The sequence below is a fragment of the Stylophora pistillata genome, chromosome 12 (genome assembly GCF_964205215.1).
Source record: "Stylophora pistillata chromosome 12, jaStyPist1.2, whole genome shotgun sequence".
NCBI classification, from domain to species: domain Eukaryota; kingdom Metazoa; phylum Cnidaria; class Anthozoa; order Scleractinia; family Pocilloporidae; genus Stylophora; species Stylophora pistillata.
In genome coordinates this window covers 9,543,122-9,562,271 of record NC_142530.1, presented here as the reverse complement: position 1 = coordinate 9,562,271, position 19,150 = coordinate 9,543,122, and the positions used below count along the sequence as shown (strand labels likewise).

Below are 19,150 nucleotides of genomic sequence, written 5' to 3'. Positions count from 1 at the left end.
GCCTCATGACCGACTTTTTTTTTTCCCGAAACATTAAAGTGCAGTGTATCACTGACTTAGTTCGGGCTTCCGATCACAATCATTCAAGTTTTTTTGAATTATTGATTTAATTCAAATCACATTAAACCTTCTGCGTAGTCTTATCAGCGTGTTTTAAAAGAATCAAACTTCTGACAGATTTTTGTTTAGAGTGAAAATGAAAATTCCTTCCTTGAGAAGCATTTTCAGTGTCATCCAGTCTTTTTTTCTCTCTGGGTATCTACAGCAGAATACAAACGGCTTATTTTCTTTTTAAGAAATTGTTTCCAAATCAGTTTACATTACAAACACCCTGTTTGAACCCGTTGATTAAAACAATTCTAATTAATTTTCCTACTTTTAGAATAAAAGATACCTTCTATGAACCAGTTCACGGTACGGGCGCTGTTGGTTTTTGGCATCGCCATCTAAACTGGCGCGGCAAAGACTTTCTACAATTTTAAAAGAAAACAAAATACGCATTCGAAATCCTGTAGGGAAGAATTTTGATCACTTGTTAATGACATGAATTTTTTTGGGAAAACTGGGATCTATTGGCAAATTGTCCTTTCTGATCGTTTCATTTAAATTTAAATGTTTTAATTTGCACTGTTGACCATTTATAGAGGAACACGTTCTGAACAATTTACGATTTGAAATACTATTTTACCTTATACTTTTCAAATTCCTAAATGATACTTTCCACTGATTTCCTTTGGATAAGAAATCGATATAAACAAAAATATATCAGGGTGATAACTAGGGACACTGATAGATCGTTGCCATAAATCACTTAGGGCAATTATTAAACAGCCCCTGTGAAAGTTGCCGAGAGCCAATACTTTACTCCATGGGGAAAAGAGTTTCCATGAGTGCCACGCACAAATTCATTATGGAGAAGCTCAAATAGTTCATGGAAATCCTCGAACATAGGGAAAGAAAATTTCGCAAGAAGAGGTCTTATGAAAAAGAGAAAATAGGATGCACAGTGCATCTAAAGGTTTTCTAACCAGCGTTATATTCCAGTAATTATTCATTTTCACTCTTGGTGTGCGGAATGAAAAAGCACCGAGCATGATGAATGAATCGCGCGTGCAAACCGGTGCGAAGATGAAATAGGGATATCAACATCAATCTGCAATAAATCAAGCCTAAACTAATTATAAAGTTGTGTCAGCGTAATAAATTACATGAAAGACGCTTCTCTTTACATATTATTCACGATGTAAAGTTTCAACGAGCAACAGAACACGATTTGTATATTTCACTTTCCATATATGGTATATTTTGACTTGGCCAGTTCCTGAGTTCTTTAGATAGAAATTGCCATTGTCATGGCAGAGGAAACTTAGGCACGAACTGAAACATTGCTTCACACCAAGCCAAAAAATAGTAGACGTTTAGAAACCATCTGAAGTATTAGAGGAAACAAAAAACTAAAGAAATATCCTGAATATAAAACTGTGAACACCAACAAATAAAGTTTACATGTTAACCGATGAGATTCTCCAAGACATTTCTCCAACGCAATAAATCAGTGAGCTCGTAATGTCAACAGCAACCAATGAGAACATTTCCCTTTCTGGAATGTTTTGCTCAAAACACTTCTGGCTTAGAGCTGGGTGAGCAGATTGCAGAGGAGTTGGAGACGGTTAAGATCAGTTTCAGACCTTTTATAATTTAGTCAACGCTATAGCAGTTTCAGTTTTAACCGCTTTAGCGTAGAAAAATATAAGGTAAGGAACGATTTAATTCCTCTTAGCACAAGAACTTAGTACAGATTTTTCTTCGTGTAACCGGAAGAAAATGAAGTGTTTCCTTGCACCCTCTTTAGGTACAAAGAACACGAACCCTTTCTGTGCATCACACAGGACCCCGACCTAAATACTCTGTAGGCAAATCATGACGTTGAATTGCAACTCCTTTTATCTCATTCAGAATTACGTTTATGGTATACAGTTATCACAAGTAATTTTCCTTTTTCTAACATTGTGAAACCACTTAGTAAGAAGAGCTCAAAAAAAACTTCTTCTTCACAGAATAGACTATAAAAACCGTCGACTCGGTAGTTTTACCTTGATAATTTTATAGTTTATTTCTTTCAATCGAACCAGACATGAGAAAACTATTGATCTTGGTCTGCCTCCTTGCTGTACATATGGGGCCTTGCAAGTCAGATTTATACATGCATTTCCCGCCAGGATCCAACAATCGCTTGAATGGCGCTGGCGAAAATGTTGCAAACAACAAAAGACTTTTTGATTCACAGGTAGGTCACCCTTTTCCAGAACTTGACTTACTTGCAAGCAAAATATGAAAGATTTTTCAGTCCAAACGTCTAGATATATTGGAGCATTGTCTCTTTGAAAAGGAAAAATAACTTTTGAATCAATGAAACAGGAACACTCGTCTGAAAGTTCGAATTATGTGATCGCGGGGAGACTAATGTAAACGCGGCCAGAGCTTTTCCATCTTGGTTTTCGTCTTTCATTAACTCTGAATTTTTAATTTAAGTAGCTTAAAAAGTCTTCAAATAGTTTCAAGGCTTTAGCGTTTGAGTAAAATAGTCGAAGGTGTTGTTATGTTCATAATTAAATGGACTGTAGAGATCTGCATGCTTTCTCATAAAGGTAACGAAAGGTAACTTGGAAAAGTCTTGGGTCTATCAAATTTGTCAGAATGCATTCTATTTCGGTCTTGAAGTCTCCAAGGTTTTCCGAAGTTCAAGGTCGGGGATTTCTAAGGGAGGGCAGTCAAAACTCCTCAGGCAGAAATGTGGTTTACCTATTTTTTACCTCAATCCAGCCCAAATTACTTCTATCTTAGTAGATTCAGAACTTCTGAATAAAACACTCATATTGTTTTTCTTTTCTTTCAAGAACAATGATAAGTGCGGATACAATGTGGGTGACAAAAATGCTGATAACCCTGGGGAACCTATCTATGAGAACAGACAAGAACCAATGGTAATGCAAGGAGCTACTTGATTGGCTTGTAACATGTATAATACTCATGTGTCATTCAGAATATGGAAAGAGATGGCCTTGTAGCCTGTGGACTGGAATCGGGGTCAGAAGCACAGTAGTTTTCCATTTCTTCCTGGAATTCTATCTTAAATTTTACCGTTAGCTGGTAAATCCTATAAAAAACGAACAGAGGTGAATATTTCAATCTTTTTTTTTTATTTTTTATTTTCAGGAATTTTATATGAGTGGATGCTCCTCTCATGCGAAAACTGAAGTAGACATCATGTGGACAAATCAACATGGAACAGGACCAAAAACTGACGACTGGGTGGAAACACAAGTTATCTTACAGTACATGTGCCAGCCGTTCCCGGGAGGCAAGATGCCCACTGGTGATGCGGGTACCGACTACCAATATCACACCATTCGCAACGGTGAAACAAGTGGGTCTCAAACATTTGCTGACCATACTCAAGAGTCAAGTTATATTTCAAAACAACTGGGACTTCATGAGCCTTACAATTACTATCAGGCTTATTATCGCAGACATAGAAACAAAGGTAGGATTGCTGTCTTTCTCTCTCTCCCTTACTTCGTTTCTCCATCTATAAATCTTAGTTTAGTATTTATAAGGTCTTTACCCAAGGGGAACGGTTTCTATGACAACAAATTTAGAAAAGTATAAAACATCCTATAAATCTGCGTGAAGTGAATTGAGTTTCCCCCAGAGTCGATCTGTCCTTTAAAACAGAAAGTTTTTCATCCGTTATAGGTTTGTTTACCGCTGACCAACAGCTCGCGGGCGATTTATCAATTTACACACGGCAGAACGCGGCAGGTACCATAAGGGGCCTGGAAGTCCCCGAAGAACGCGATTACTATCCATATTGGGGGCCAACACCATGGAAGGACATTGCTATCCTTGTAAGCGAAGGAAAGACTGAGGAACTGATGAAGAAATACGTCAATAGCCCTAACTATGGGCTCAAATGTAAGACATTTTACCGCAAAACTCTTTCTTAATGATCGTCCCCCTTCTTCTGGTACTTACCTCTTACTCTCCCTTTCAGATATGTGCATCATGCCAAAAGGGCTAAAAGATCACACTGACTGCCCCCCAGACAACCAAGGTGTTACTGCTAAAAAATGCGTTGCCAAGTACATCACCAAGGACAAGTGTAAAGCGGCCAAAGGGACTTGGACAGGATTCATCACAAATTACTTGGAGAAGACTGCTGGAGTATTAAGCACTTGTAAAAATGTAGATGACATGAAGCTGGCAAAAGGCCTGCCATACGAAGCGCACAAGATCTCACAAGGATGTGATAACAAGAAACAGTATGTTCTTCTTCACAGACCTCCTGAAGTGATCTACGCTCCATCGACTGTCGTCAACCACAACGGAATTAACATGGAAGGCAAGTTTTCTTCTTACAAATGGAAAGTCCCTTGCTTTCCATCTAACACAACACAACGTTGTGTCATACGGATAAGGTAAGAAAGAGGAAACGTTTTTTTAAGAGCTTAAAATGATTTTGGATCCTTTTTTCAAATCACAATCAATTAGCTCCTCGAGGAATTTAAATTCTTAAGCAAGTTAGGGATAGGACTGGATAAATTTCCAAAAGCTACATCAGTTTTGTACTGTCCTCAAATGCTATCCATAAGCATATGCCACAAAGGCGAATAGCGCTTTTCGTGCACGCTGATTAGCTGGTTTAGAAGTGATTAGCAAGTACAGAACCATTCACCTTCGAGCAGTCGTAGAGACAAAATCTGGAGTGAGTGAATCAATTTCCTACCATTGTTTTGTATATTGACAGAAATAAGCTGATGTTTTTCTAGATACAACATCACAACTGATGACGCACCAAGGGAATACAATGCTTCTCATAATTACAAGTAGGTGTCGATTTATTATTATTTATTTATTGCAGTAAATGGTTTGAACCCGGAGGTAACATGTGAAGGTGTAGTCTGATCGTCCGGGTGAGTGTAGTCCTGAGAAGGACTGTTGTCGGTGGCAGTGACTGACGTTTCGACAACCTGTGCGGAAGTCATCATCAGAGTCAAGTGAATGATTGTTGTCAGTAGAATGTTCTTATTCCAGTTCGTGTGAAATGATCGGTTGGTTTTGCCGTGATGTTATTGGCTGTAAGACTCAAGTGACGTAAGTCGGTCGTGATTGGTCTGTTTCGGTCTGTCGGTAAAGCTAGGTTGTTCTTTTTCGGTCGTTTGTGATGTTTATGTCGTGAATGAGTCGTTTGTATGGGTCGTTTGTATGGGACATCAACAAAAGTTGACACGACTGCTACGAGACAAAGAAGAGAGACGAAGCAAACCGGACGACAACTGGGTAAGTAACATTTCTTCTCGTTCCTTAGACAAGACTGAAACTCGGGTACTATCATACGGACTAAAACACTCAGTAACACCTAAACGCATACCGACTGAGGCTATTGTATCTAGTGTCGAGGCGGCCCTGTCTCGGCAACGAGAACTATCTGAGCCGATCAAGGATAACATCAGAAGCAGAATTGCCTCCACTATACAATCAACGTCACTACATGACAGCAACTTGACTAAAGACGAACAACGCGCACTGAAACGACTGAGAAACGACGAGAACATAGTCATCCTACCAGCCGACAAAGGACGAGTTACTGTTGTTATGGACAAAACTGACTATCACGACAAAATGGACGCACTAGTTAACGACAAACGAACCTACGAAGAACTCAAACGTGACCCAACTCCTGCCCTTCAACGTAAACTCAACAGTAAACTACTGACACTCAAGAAAACGAACGCCTTTGACACCCAACGGTACTATCGACTGAGGTGCTCGGTACCACAGCCACCGAAACTCTACGGTTTGCCGAAACTACACAAACCTGGTTTCCCGATGCGACCTATTGTTTCTTTCTGTGGCTCTCCCACATACCAACTATCCAAGTACCTGACGACAATACTACAACCGCTAACCGACAAATCCAGACATAACTACAATCCACTGAAGACTTCATTAACGCTACCAAGACTGTTCAGATACCTGACGACTACAAACTAGTGTCATTTGATGTGAAATCACTGTTCACAAGTATTCCACTTCAATTAGCATTACAATGCACTGAGACTGCAATCCGAAAATCTACCGACCCACTACCGCTACCGACAGACGACATCATGGACTTGCTAAACATTTGCCTAACGTCTACTTACTTTCAGTACAACGGTAAACACTACAAACAGTTACACGGCACTGCCATGGGGTCTCCAGTTTCTGTTGTTATAGCAGAAATTGTGATGCAGAACATCGAGGAACGCGCCCTTTCGACTTGCCGACAAACGATACCGCTTTGGTTACGTTACGTTGACGACACATTCACCGCCGTTCGACACGACGAAATTGACGCATTCCACAACCACCTTAACGAACAAAACACTGACATACAGTTTACCAGAGAAGTCGAAGAAAATGGCAAACTTCCTTTTCTAGACTGCCTGGTAAGCCACAACGACAACTCATTACGAACGACAGTTTACAGGAAACCGACACACACCGACAGATTACTAGACGAGTCATCCTAAAACCCTACATCACACAAAGCCACAACAATCAGAACTCTAACACGACGCGCACAACTAGTATGTGACTCGACAGACAGCTTATCCGACGAGAACAAATACCTTCACCGTGTTTTTACGAAGAACAACTACAACAACGACTTCATCCGACGAAACACTCACCGACCCACTACCACTACCGAAACAAACGACACCGCAACCCCTACGACTACAGCAACCATACCGTACATAAAAGGAATGTCGGAAAACATCTCGCGCATCTTACTACCCTTCAATATCCGCGTCGCCTACAAACCCATCACCACACTACGTCAGTTACTAACCAACGTTAAAGACAAAGACGAACCGAGGAACAGACAGGGAACGATTTATAAGATCAATTGTTCCGACTGCCAAGACTCCTACATCGATGAGACTGGCAGAAACCTCACAACAAGACTGACTGAACACAGACGGGCGACGAGGAAAGGTGATGTCAGCAATCACATTGCTGAACACCATCGACTTACCAACCACAACATTGACTGGGACTCTGCGCAATGCCTAACCTACAGCACTGACTATTTTCAACGACTGACTCTGGAAAGCTGGTTTACTAACTTAGAACAGACTCCCCTAAACAGATGTCAACAACTACCCGCCCCATACAAACGACTCATTCACGACATAAACATCACAAACGACCGAAAAAGAACAACCTAGCTTTACCGACAGACCGAAACAGACCAATCACGACCGACTTACGTCACTTGAGTCTTACAGCCAATAACATCACGGCAAAACCAACCGATCATTTCACACGAACTGGAATAAGAACATTCTACTGACAACAATCATTCACTTGACTCTGATGATGACTTCCGCACAGGTTGTCGAAACGTCAGTCACTGCCACCGACAACAGTCCTTCTCAGGACTACACTCACCCGGACGATCAGATTACACCTTCACATATTTATTTATTATTTATTATTCTCTTGTTTCTTGACTTACGCAAGACTTATAACAAAATTGATAGAAACAAGCTTTAACTATGGCTAGCTAGTGTTAGATTCAACAGATGGAAATTCTTAAATTTAAAAGTAAAGCTAACGACACCAGTTAAGGAGGAAACCCTGAACCAGTTTAGAATGAAAGGTATTACTTGGCTGAGTAAAGAAGAATTTATTTCAGTTCATAAATTTAAATATAACTTTAACCTTGCGCCAGTTTTCACCCGAAATGAAATATATTTGCGGAAGCGAAAATGTAGTTTTTTTTACAACATAGGGCTACTCTTCAATCATTCCAAATTTTAGCCTTTACACATTTTGGTGCAGCGCTAAAGCAATGTATGACGTTTTACATTGTATTTGCAGACTCGAAAATAACCCGACGACAAAATCGGTTGATAAGACAAAGCTACAACTAGCTTTGAATACCGCGCAGGTCGGGAGGACCTTCCAAGACAGAAGTCATGTGATCCTCCTAAAACCGCGAAACATTATTCAACCAGAACACCAGCATCGTACCATTCGATACATCGGGGGAATTGGGAAAAGAGGAAACATTGTTCAGACCTATCCAGCTATGGAATATCGCTTTTTTCCTGAACGCATCACGGTTACAACAGAGGAAATTGTGTGCTTCGTCTGGTCTGGTATGAAGAAAAACCCTTATATAGCATGTTGAATTGAAGTAAGCGGTTCGCTTTCAACAAAAATGAGCAGTAGCTAAACGAGAAATTTTCAGCTGTCCTTATGACCTTTTGTTTTACACTTTTCTCATCCATATTAATTTGCAAATTCTTATTGTACAGACATACGAAGATCGTTTTGTACAAAAATTGTATCAAAAATGTTTTTTGTTTACTTTGTTTTTTTTTTTTTTGAGGTTCAAACAACAATCCTCAGCACTACGCCGGACAAGGAACAGCTGGTAAGAAAATGCGGCATAACCATCACAATCATTCTTATTAACAGAAATGATGATCAGATCCCGCACATGTTAGCAATGACCCTGGATGAGAAAAAAAAATGGACGCAGAGGCTGAGTATGCTTTGGAATTATGTAAAATCCAAGAGAAAAGGATCAAGCGATCTAGTATCCTTGAAAGTAAACGATGAGTTTCTAAATGACGATATTAGTATTGCAAATAGCATGGACCATTTTTTTCGTCTGCATTTACTGTTGAGGACCAAGCTAACATTCCTGTTTTCGATTACGTTACTAACCAGAAATTATGCAACATTTATTGTTCCCCTGAAGAGATCGAAAAAATGCTGAAAAATATGAATAAATCCCCTGGGCCAGACGGCATATCGCCACGGTTTCTGAAAGAATGTAGTCAGGTGTTATCTTCTCCGTTAGCGTTACTTTTGAATACATCTTTTTCGTTGGGTCAGCTACCAACAATGTGGAAAAATGCCAACATTACACCGATGTACAGGAAAGGGAATAGGATTCTTAGAGAGAACTATCGTCAGATTTCACTCAAGTGTATTCTATGCAAAATTGCGGAGAAGGTGGTGAGGAATGGAGTCGTTGATTTTTGGTGTGATCAAAATCTTTTCAACCCAGATCAATTCGCGTACCTCAGCAGTAAATCCACTTTATTGCAGTTGCTAGCTTGTTACGATGACTGGGCTAAAGCTAGAAACTGTTCTAAACCTACTGACGTTATCTTTTTAGACATGTCCAAAGCTTTTGATAGTGTACCACACGAGCGTTTATTGCTTAAGCTGAATAGGTATAGCATAGATGGGCCTTTACTGCAGTGGTTTAAACATTTTTTGACAAACAGAATGCAACGCGTTGTTATTAGAGGCAAGTGTTGGGATTGGACGTCAATGAAGTCCGGGGTGCCCCAAGGAACAATTCTTGGCCCTATTTTGTATATCATCTACATAAATGACATCTCAACAGATTTGACATCTACTGTCAAGATTTATGCGGATGATACCAAAATCTACCGTACAATCAGTTCACCAGTTGTTGATATCCTTGCTCTGCAGAGTGACCTAGATCGATTGAGTATATGGGAAAATAAGTAGTAGATGCACTTTAATCCGGATAAATGCGAGGTCATGCGTATTACACATAGAAAGGATAAAACCAAACCAATTTACTCGCAGAGAGGGGGGGGCAATTTAGGTCGGTAGAGAACACTAAGGGCCTCGGACCTCGGACTAACCATCTCTCCTGACCTGTCCTAGGGCATGCATGTATCTGCAACGGTAAATAAGGAAAATGTGGTACTAGGTATCATAGAGCGGTCTATCGGAACTAATAGCCAGTACGTGTTTTCGCAGCTCTATAAGTCATTGATCAGTCCCATACTGGAGTATGCGGCTCCTGTTTGGAGTCCGTATTTGATTAAGCATATTACGGCGCTAGAAAAGGTTCAACGAAGAGCTTCGTGACTAGCTTTAAGGCAGAAACGTGGCGAAATGAGCTACGAACAACGTTGTAGCTTACTAAAATGGCAAGCACTAGAAAAGCGGAGAGAATTTCTATCTCTGGTTCAATGTTATAAGATAGTTTTTGGTATTGATCACCTCTCTTTCCCAGATTTCTTTGTGTTTGCCAGCAAGCGTACAAGAGCCAACCACGACTATAAACTTTACCTGAAAAGAGCGGTTTGTAATTGTTACAAATGTTCTTTCTTCGTTCGCATAGTGGGGAAATGGAATGGCTTGCCAGGATACATTGTACACGCCGAATCATTGTCTGTTTTTGAGAGTAGACTTAAAATCTCAGTATTTGAATATTTATTGAATATTTATTGAATCTGTAGCCATTAGATTTTATCTTTGTATGTTTTTAGTTAGGGAAGTTGTTTTTATACAGGGCTAACCTCACGATTTTCCCTTTTCAGGATGTATTTTTTGTATCTGCGTTGTAACTTCCTGAATAAATGTTATGTTATGTTATGTTATGTTATGTTGAGTATCATCGGCATTCCACCCATCGACTTTCTTATAAAATTTGAGCAGGCTCGGCAAGGAGAATTTTGAAAAGAAAGATATGCATTAATAATAGCAGTCAAACAACAGTAAGAGAATAAAGAAGGAATCACGCTTAAAGGATAGCGGGTGATCAAATCTTTGTAAATTTCGTTTATACCGGACTCTTGCTCAACAGATGCGGCTTAGATTATTGCACCCGTATGAGGAAACTACTTTAAATAGGAATAACTGATAGCTTTAAATAGGAATAACTGATTTTTTTTTTTGCGCAAAATCTACTTCGCGCTCGTTCTTTTTGAAAAACTTATTTCATACTTCTTTCTAGGTACGGATCGCACAAACGTGTGTTGGATTAAGGAAGGGTGCAAAACTCTGGCGCCGAAATATTGTTCCAGGCTCCCTCTTGACGTTATTGACCACGTTGAAGGATTTAACAGCTACAATTTGAATCTTCACCTCAACAGAGGCTGTTTACCCCATGACCAAACACTGGACTCTCAACTGAACAATTCCCCGGCCTCATGCAACCCACCGTGCTTCCGCATCAAGGAGCCTGGAGAGTACTGTTACATGAGCACGCGCAATAACAATTTCTCCAATCGTCGTCACATTGGTCAAATCACTGTCACCAAACCTCAATAGTGATTGAACATTGCATGCTGTAACTGATTTTTTGGTACACTACTTAATGGTGTTGGTTTTTCAGATGTTGGGCTTTTTATGGTAAAATAAAACGAGGAATTAGTTCATACGGTCTAGTTCGCTAGCAATGGTTGTATTTCATTTTATTAAAGGTGTTGGTGCTTGCAAACAATTATCTTAAAACTGTTAAAAATAAAATGGGAAAGTAAGAAATATGTCTTTTTGTTCCTCACTTCAATGTGCACCTTTTTTAAGAGCGCAATTTGATTGAAGTTCTGGAGCATTTGGCAAATTAACGAAAATGGCCGATAGAGGCGAAGGTTGATATTTCTAAAAGACTTGGAGTAAAAATTTCCTAAAGGACAAAATAAGCGATCAAGACTCTATTGGGTTTAGCTTGCGATAGATTTATTAAAAGGATGATGATAATTTCCTGAGTCTGCGACTGAGCTCAAAAAGGCTAGTTAAACCACTCCCCAATTACTTTCCATACTCGGTTGACAATTGGTCGAACAGACCGACTGGCTGTTTCACCCTCCCCGTCCTGAATTTGAATCCGCTCTGCATAAGCCGAATTCATCTAGGAATTGCTTTCATAGCTTAATACTCTTCCAACCGCCTTGGTGGATTTTGATCCAAAAACGATCGAAGTCCCGATTAAATTAAATTCCAGGTGTTACTATAATCATTGAACGAAGACACATGATGATAGCGCTTAAAGCTACGGAGCCTTGGTACTCATATATATTATTTAGCATTACATAATTATTGGCCTATTTCCATTTTCTGACTCACGGCGTACAGAGCATGGCGCGCGCGTGTTCAATGAAGGGCGTGTGCAATGAGTTAGGAGCGACTGCTCGTGCTAACTACCATATATGGAACTAATTAGGCCTTCCTGTAATGACCGCTTAGGCGCCCAGAGGAACATTTGTACACGTGTTTAATACATTTTTGCGCGCTGTTTGAAATAATGGTAGACACGAAGAATGGACTGAAGAGTCTAACAGAAACAAAAAGTCAATAACCTCTCGAAACTAAAAATGCGAACATTAAGGCTCATGACCGACATGTTTCCACGAGACATTTAGATGGACTGTATCACTGACTTAGTGCGAGCTGTCACGCACCGCACCGCACCTCTTATGGCGGCTCAAGGAAGAAAATTTGACGAAATAAACAAGGATAAAGCCTTAAGACGATGTAAATTATGATTTTAGAGTATATATACCAGACCTTTTAATGGGCATGAAAATGGGCCGTAACAGCTGTTCAGCGGTTCGCATTGCATATGTGTCATAATAGCCCGAACTCTTCTCAACCCGGAAGTACCCCTTTTCGCGGGATTGCGTCACTTTGTGGCGTACCAAGTTGCCGAAGTCAACGGTCATCTGGGCGTATTTTGAACTTTTTGATTTTTCGGAGAAAGCAAAGCGTGATAGAAATCTGTGCTATAATTTTTGAAAAAGGTTCATCAAAAGGATCCTTCAGAGAAGATAAATCGAATGGCGAAAGTTTTGGATGATGATGATAATTATGATTAGCATGCTCGTCCTCCGTTCTCGGCAATATCCCTAATTAGTATCATTATCATTAGAAGCTGTATAAATGTCCACTTAAAAATCACAAGATAGAACAGGGACTTTAAGCGAGTTGGTTGTACGCAAAGAAAATTAACCACAAATGCACTTATCCCATATACTCCCTCATTTTATTTTTTGGACAGTTTTTTGTTCACAGTAGCACCAACCCCTCTAATAAAAATGAAATACAACCGTTGCTAACGAACTACTCGTAAATGTCCTTATTCCTCGTTTTATTTTAACATAAAAAGCCCAACATTTAAAAACAAAATACGACTGAGTAGTGATCCTGAACTCAGCTGTAGCAGATATTGGTCAATCACTAGTAGGGATTAATGACAGTGATCTGACCAATGTGACGTCGATTGGAGAAATTGTTATTGCGCGTGCCCATGTAACAGTACTCCCCAGGCTCCTTGATGCGGAAGCACGGTGGATTGTAGGAGGCTGGGGCATTGTTCAGCTCAGCGTCCAGCGTTTGGTCACCGGTATAACATCCTTTGTTGAGGTGAAGATTCAAATTATGGCCATTAAATTCGTTAAAATGGTCAACTACTTCGAGAGGGAGAGTGAAACAAGCTTTCGGCTTCAAAGACCTGCACCCTTCCTTAATCCAGCACACGTTTGTGCGATCCGTACCTAGCAAAGAAAATCCGCATGTTTATCAATAACTTTGCCACTCTCAAACGGCCGACGTTTGAAGTCTCCAAACTTGCACTAGGTAGAGACTTCAAGGTAAACTGTAAACGTAGAAAAGTATTTCGCTTTTCATGTCTTTTACAATGTATCAACCATTTATGATTATCGGTTGTCCGAAGGGACTTCGTAAAATTAGCCGTAGAATGACAAGAACTTTGTTTTTGCAATATTTCTTCTGGAAAGTTAGCTTTGCAGGCCTTGAACATGTGTATTCGTTCCACTTTTCCTGCCAAAATTTTTTCTAGAAAGTCGATGGATGGTTGATAAGGAATGCTGATGAAAAAAGAGCGTCCATTTTTTCTCAATCAAGGTCCCGCATTACCTTATGCGTGATCTGACGACTGTTACTTGTTACGTGTCTAGCATTTTCTTACCAGCTGTTCCCTGTCCGTCATACTTCTCAGGATTCTTGTTTGAACCTAAATAGAAAAAAGAAATGGTTATTTAAAAAAATAGATCGAGAGATTATAAACTGTGAATAGATCAATTTGGTTTACTTTTTTGGGTCCTATAGTAACAAAATATTCCTATAAATACACCGAATGCAAATATGGCGTCCAATTTGAATTGCCATTGTTCTGGACTGACTAGCCTCGTCTTCACGTGGAAACACAAAAGGATTATTGCATGTGTGAGAGGCTAGTCAGTCCAGAGCAATGGCAATTCAAATTGGACGCCATATTTGCATTCGGTGTATATAATTGTCTTAAGAGGCCTATACAACGGCACTGACATAAACACCAGTGAACCCAAAGACACCTTTAGTTAATAAAAATTTAATTGAGTTGTTGTGGACAAGAATTAAGAAAAGTGTGTGTAGTGTATTGTACCGGAAGTGTGAAAAGGTTGTGTTTGTAGGCATCCCGTGATGCCTAGCGAAAGTTGTTGTTGTGATACTCGTTGGCTTCCATGTGGATAGTGTGTGGATTAAAGTATTGAAATCAAAGAACATCGAAGGTTTTTATTGCCGTATATCCAAATATCACAGTGTAAAACAAAAGAAAAAAGGACAGCTGAAATCCGGGACGAATTTTGATGAAAGCAAACCGTAGTTTCCGTTCAACTTGCCAAATAAATATTTTTCCTCATACCGGACCAGACGAAACACACTATTTCTTCTGTTGTGACCATGATGCGTTCAGGAAAAAAGTGATATTCCATGGCTGGATAGGTCTGAACGATGTTTCCTTTTTTGCCAATCCCTCCGATATAGCGATTGGTACGATGCTGATGTTCCGGTGGCAAATGGTTCCGTGGTTTTAGGATGATCACATGACTTCTGTCTTGAAAGGTTCTGCCGACCTGAGCGGTATTCAAAGCTAGCTGGAGGTCGGTCTTGTTATCAACGGCTTTTGTCAGAGGGTTATTGGTGACTCTTCAAATATAATAACAATTACACGTTGCTCCAAATTAAAAGTATGTAAAGGTTAAAATTCAGAATAACTACATACCAGCACTGTTGTAATGAAAAGAGATCACGAGAAAATTTTCGAATCGTAGTTGTTTTATTGACATTTTACCTTCAAAAGTCGTACTTCATTTCCTATAAAACCCGCGCAGGGCTAGTTCTCTATTATAGTAATTAAATTCCTCTTCCCTCAGCCAAGAAAAAAAGCAAATGAATGAGCGATTAATGTTCCCATTCTCAGCTGATTTACAGAGCCTTTGTTAAAGTTGTACCTTTTATTTTACTTCGATTCGATTCCCGTGATGTTCGAAGAGGTTCTAAAAATTACTTGATTTAGTGCGTTTGCAACTAAGAGTTTCTCAACTCCTAGGTTCTTAAAGAATTAAGAGAACGACATATCAACTCTTACTTATAATTATGAGAAGCATTGAAATCCCTTGGTACGTCATCCGTCGTGATGTTGTATCTGAAAAAAAATTCTTTGTATCTATAGAATGATATATAACTGCAGACAGAACTGTTTCGGCCTTCTGGGCCTCATCAGTGCGGTGCTGATGCTAGGATGGGGGAGAACCGACCTGGTCACCTCAAACGATCCCACATTTGTGGTATCGTCTAAGCCATGCCTGAGTGCTCAAACTAGAAAAGACTAGTGAGCTATGCACAATGCTAGCGGCAATGACTCATCCCACAGTGCTCAATTTGGACATGAAAGCATATGATATATATTATTATACAATATATTAAGTACATACTGAAACGGTGGATAGCGTTGAGGGTGTTAGTGAAAGAGACTTTGATATGCCACCGAAAAGAAGGATTCAAAATATCTAACTCGTAAAAAAATAGTTATGTTCGTCTTTCTCACCTTATCCGTATGACACAACGTTGTGTTGTGTTAGATGGAAAGCAAGGGACCTTCCATTTGTAAGAAGAAAACTTGCCTTCCATGTTTATTCCGTTGCGGTTGACGACAGTAGATGGAGCGTCAATCACTTCAGGAGGTCTGTGGAGAAGAACATACTGTTTCTTATTATCACATCCTTGCGAGATCTTGTGTGCTTCGTAAGGCACGCCTCTGGTCAGCTTCATGTCACCCACACCCCGGCAAATACTTAACACTCCAGCGGTCTTCTCCAAGTAGTTTGTTATGAATTTTGACCAAGTACCTCCAGCCGCTTTACACTTGCCCTCGGTAATGTATTTGGCGACACATTTTTTAGCAACAACACCTTGGTTATCTGGGGGGCAGTCAGTGTGATATTTTAGCCCTTTTGGGATAATGCACATGTCTGAAAAAGAGAGAAAGTAAGAACCGGAAGAAGAGAGAAAATTGAGAGAGTTCCACTGCCTTACATTTGCGCCAGTAGTGAGAGCTATTAACATATTTCATAATCAGTTTCTTAGTCTTTTCATTGCTGACCATGATAGCGATGTCGTTCCACGGTGTGGGTCCTCAGTATGGATAGTAGTCGCGTTCTTCGGGGACTTCCAGGCCCTTTCTGGGAGTGCCCTGAGGATTCTGCCGTGTGTAAATTGATATATCACCGGCTAGCCGTTGGTCAGCAGTGAACAAACCTGCGACGGATGAAAAACGTTTTCTTTAAAATGATAGAACGATTCCAAGTAAATTACAATTTATTTAACGTTGGTTTGGTATTTTGAACCACAAGTTCGCCTATTTTTTATGTCTCTTTTTAAAGACTGGCGAAAGAAAACGAAAATTGATGGAGAGAGACACAGAGATGGGAAGGGAGATGGACAGCAATCCAACCTTTATTTCTATATCTGCGATAATAAGCCTGATAGTAATGATGTGGCTCATGAAGTCCCAATTCTTTTGAGTTATAACTTGACTCTTGATATCGGTCATAAAAATATTGACGCGTGGATGTTTGACCGTTTCGGATGGTGTGGTATTCGAAGTCGGTATTCACATCACCAGTGGGCATCTTGCCTCCTGGGAACGGCTGGCACATGTACTGTAAGATAACTTGTGTTTCCACTCTGTCGTCAGTTTTTGGTCCTGTTCCATGTTGATTTGTCCACATGATATCAACTTCAGTTTTTGCACGAGGAGCATATCCACTCATGTAAAACTCCTAAAAAACAAACATAGATTAAAATTTCACCTTTGTTTGGCTTTTCTCAGCTTTTTCCAGCAAGAAAGAAAGAAAGAAAGAACTAGAAGGAAAAGGAAAGTACTATGCGTTTGATTATTGGAAGTAATGAGTGATAGTTAGCAGAATTATACTACGTTCAAACGGCTACATAACTAACCAAAAATTTCTAACGGATCTGTGAATTTATCAGTGGAATAAAACTGTTTGAAGTGAAATCCTAGTTCAGAAATACAAATGCGATGGGTCATCAGACAATAGCTGATCAAAAATTTGCCCTTGTGCAACAAAATCTCAATGATGGCAAAACATTGCATATTTTATCAATTTGTCTGTCTGTTTGTTAGTTAGTTTGTTTGTTTGTTTAATTTACTCAATTTATTCCTTAATTGAATACGGGAGCGGGTAAACAGTGAAAAAATGACAAATAAAGACAAAGGAGTATATAATCGGATTGGACTCTTAGAGTTAGCTTACATGGAAAAATACCGGACTTATCGTTTTCTAGTTACCTGGATATATGAGCATATGCTCTACGGTTCATGTTTGTCTAGTGATTAGGTTAGGTTCGTAACCTTTTTGGAGATGTAAACGATTTTGAATTGGAATGATCCTTTTATAGACAATAGTTAACGATGCCCAATTTCGAGAACTTGATTTTACAGTGTAAAAGACACCAGAAGCAGTTAAACTTGCCTTCGAGATGCCTTTCGAATCAGCCTAAAAAGAGTACTTTGCCTAAAAAGAAGAAAGGCAGCTACGTGCCTGGTGATCCATTCCACGGGAGCTTATCTGAGTTTCAATAGTTCACTGATACAAAATTATACTCATTGGCGAAAAGAGGCACAGCGGGAGTAAAGTGTCTTTCTCAGGAACCCAACCCTAGAACGTTCGATCAGGATTTCAGCCCACTGACCATAAGGCCAATCTTCTCATACTTTGCATGACTTTTAATCATCATACATACAAGACAATCTAATAGCACCTAAGGATTACTTTGCATTACCATTGGTAGTTGTCTGCTCTCAGCGATAGTGTCTCCGGGGTCATCGTCATATTTATCATCCACATTGTATCCGGCCTTGTCATTGTTCTAAAAAGAAAAGGGACGAGCGTATAGTTCAGCAGATTTGAGTCTACTTGGAAAAGTTGGAAAGTTAGACTGAATAGACCAAGGGTGTATTGTAACCAAATCTGTCCACGAATTACTAATTTTTTTGACTGCTCTTCCCTAGAAATCCCTGACTTTTAGAAGTTTGAGATCTAGAGACATACGAGACTTCAAGACCTAAGAAATTATATGCTCTTTCTCATCATGGCTGACGAAATTTCGAAATCGACAAGCTTGTTAGACTCAAGATATTCATTTCGCCACCTCCATGAGAAGGCAAATCTTTACAGTCCTTAGCAATATGGGCATAACCACTCATATTCCGTAGTACTTCTGAAAAGAACAGTTATATGAAAATTTAACTGAACTGCATTACGAAGTTGGAGTTCATCAAAGATTGGTCTCCTTACATAATTTTAAATCTCAGACGAGCGTCGCTCACAGGTTCATAAATAAAAAGGGTACTTCGCCTTTTCAAGGAAGCAATGCTCCGATATATCCAAACGTTTGGAAATGCTATTCATATTTTAAGCCCGTGGTACAAGTAAATCAAGTTTTGGAAATGGGCAGCCTACCTGTGAATCAAAGAGTCTGTTATTGACTACAACATTTATACCATTGCCATTTAAGCGATTATTGGATCCTGGCGGGAAATGCATGTATATGTCTGATTTGCAAGGCGCCATATGAACAGCAAGGAGACACACCAAGATCAACCGTGTTCTCATATCTGGTACACCTGAAAGATGTCAAACAAAAAATAAAGGCGGATAGTTTCGAAAGAAACTGTTTGGGGCTGCGTCGGTGGGAGTAACGAAATAATTTGGTTATATCAACAAAGTTGAAATGGTAAATTGGCCACCGTTACGATTACAAAAGCTGACGTTTCGAGCGTTAGCCTTTCGTCAGAGCGAATAGAGGAATTGTGGGTTGTGTGTGATAATATTAAATTTTAATAATATTAAATAATAATTTAAGAATAAACACTAGCGAGAAAAACACACAACGTTTCGATGACTCCATGTCATCATTCTCAAGTGAGAAGAGAATAAAAATGAATAGTTAATTT

At 39.6% G+C, this 19,150-nt stretch overlaps 1 protein-coding gene and 1 pseudogene across 2 annotated transcripts; one reads left to right on the top strand and one right to left on the bottom strand.

Moving 5' to 3' along the window:
• The first annotated feature begins 1,611 nt into the window (after window positions 1–1,611).
• LOC111328519 (protein DD3-3) lies at window positions 1,612–11,375 on the top strand. Its single transcript, XM_022932974.2, has 10 exons — window positions 1,612–1,754; window positions 2,133–2,287; window positions 2,898–2,984; window positions 3,217–3,544; window positions 3,757–3,975; window positions 4,055–4,478; window positions 4,830–4,886; window positions 7,930–8,210; window positions 8,444–8,488; window positions 10,844–11,375. Exons 2-10 carry the CDS (start codon window positions 2,135–2,137, stop codon window positions 11,158–11,160), a joined length of 1,911 nt encoding a protein of 636 aa, XP_022788709.2. The 5' UTR covers window positions 1,612–1,754; window positions 2,133–2,134; the 3' UTR covers window positions 11,161–11,375.
• Window positions 11,376–12,581: 1,206 nt separating this feature from the next.
• On the bottom strand, window positions 12,582–18,816 carry LOC148718705 (protein DD3-3-like; annotated as a pseudogene). The gene is made up of 9 exons (XR_015994301.1): window positions 18,657–18,816; window positions 17,977–18,063; window positions 16,625–16,952; window positions 16,207–16,428; window positions 15,719–16,142; window positions 15,260–15,316; window positions 14,534–14,817; window positions 13,817–13,861; window positions 12,582–13,382 (listed from the first exon to the last, which is right to left on the bottom strand). The product of XR_015994301.1 is annotated as a protein DD3-3-like (transcript).
• Between the last annotated feature and the right edge of the window lie 334 nt (window positions 18,817–19,150).

Excerpts from the sequence above, each read along its gene's own strand:
- LOC111328519 (XM_022932974.2), top strand. The coding sequence starts at position 2,135 with ATGAGAAAACTATTGATCTTGGTCTGCCTCCTTGCTGTACATATGGGG. Across the intron at positions 3,545-3,756 it reads TCGCAGACATAGAAACAAAG|GTTTGTTTACCGCTGACCAA; the intron begins GTAGGATTGCTG and ends CATCCGTTATAG. Across the intron at positions 4,887-7,929 it reads AATGCTTCTCATAATTACAA|ACTCGAAAATAACCCGACGA; the intron begins GTAGGTGTCGAT and ends TTGTATTTGCAG.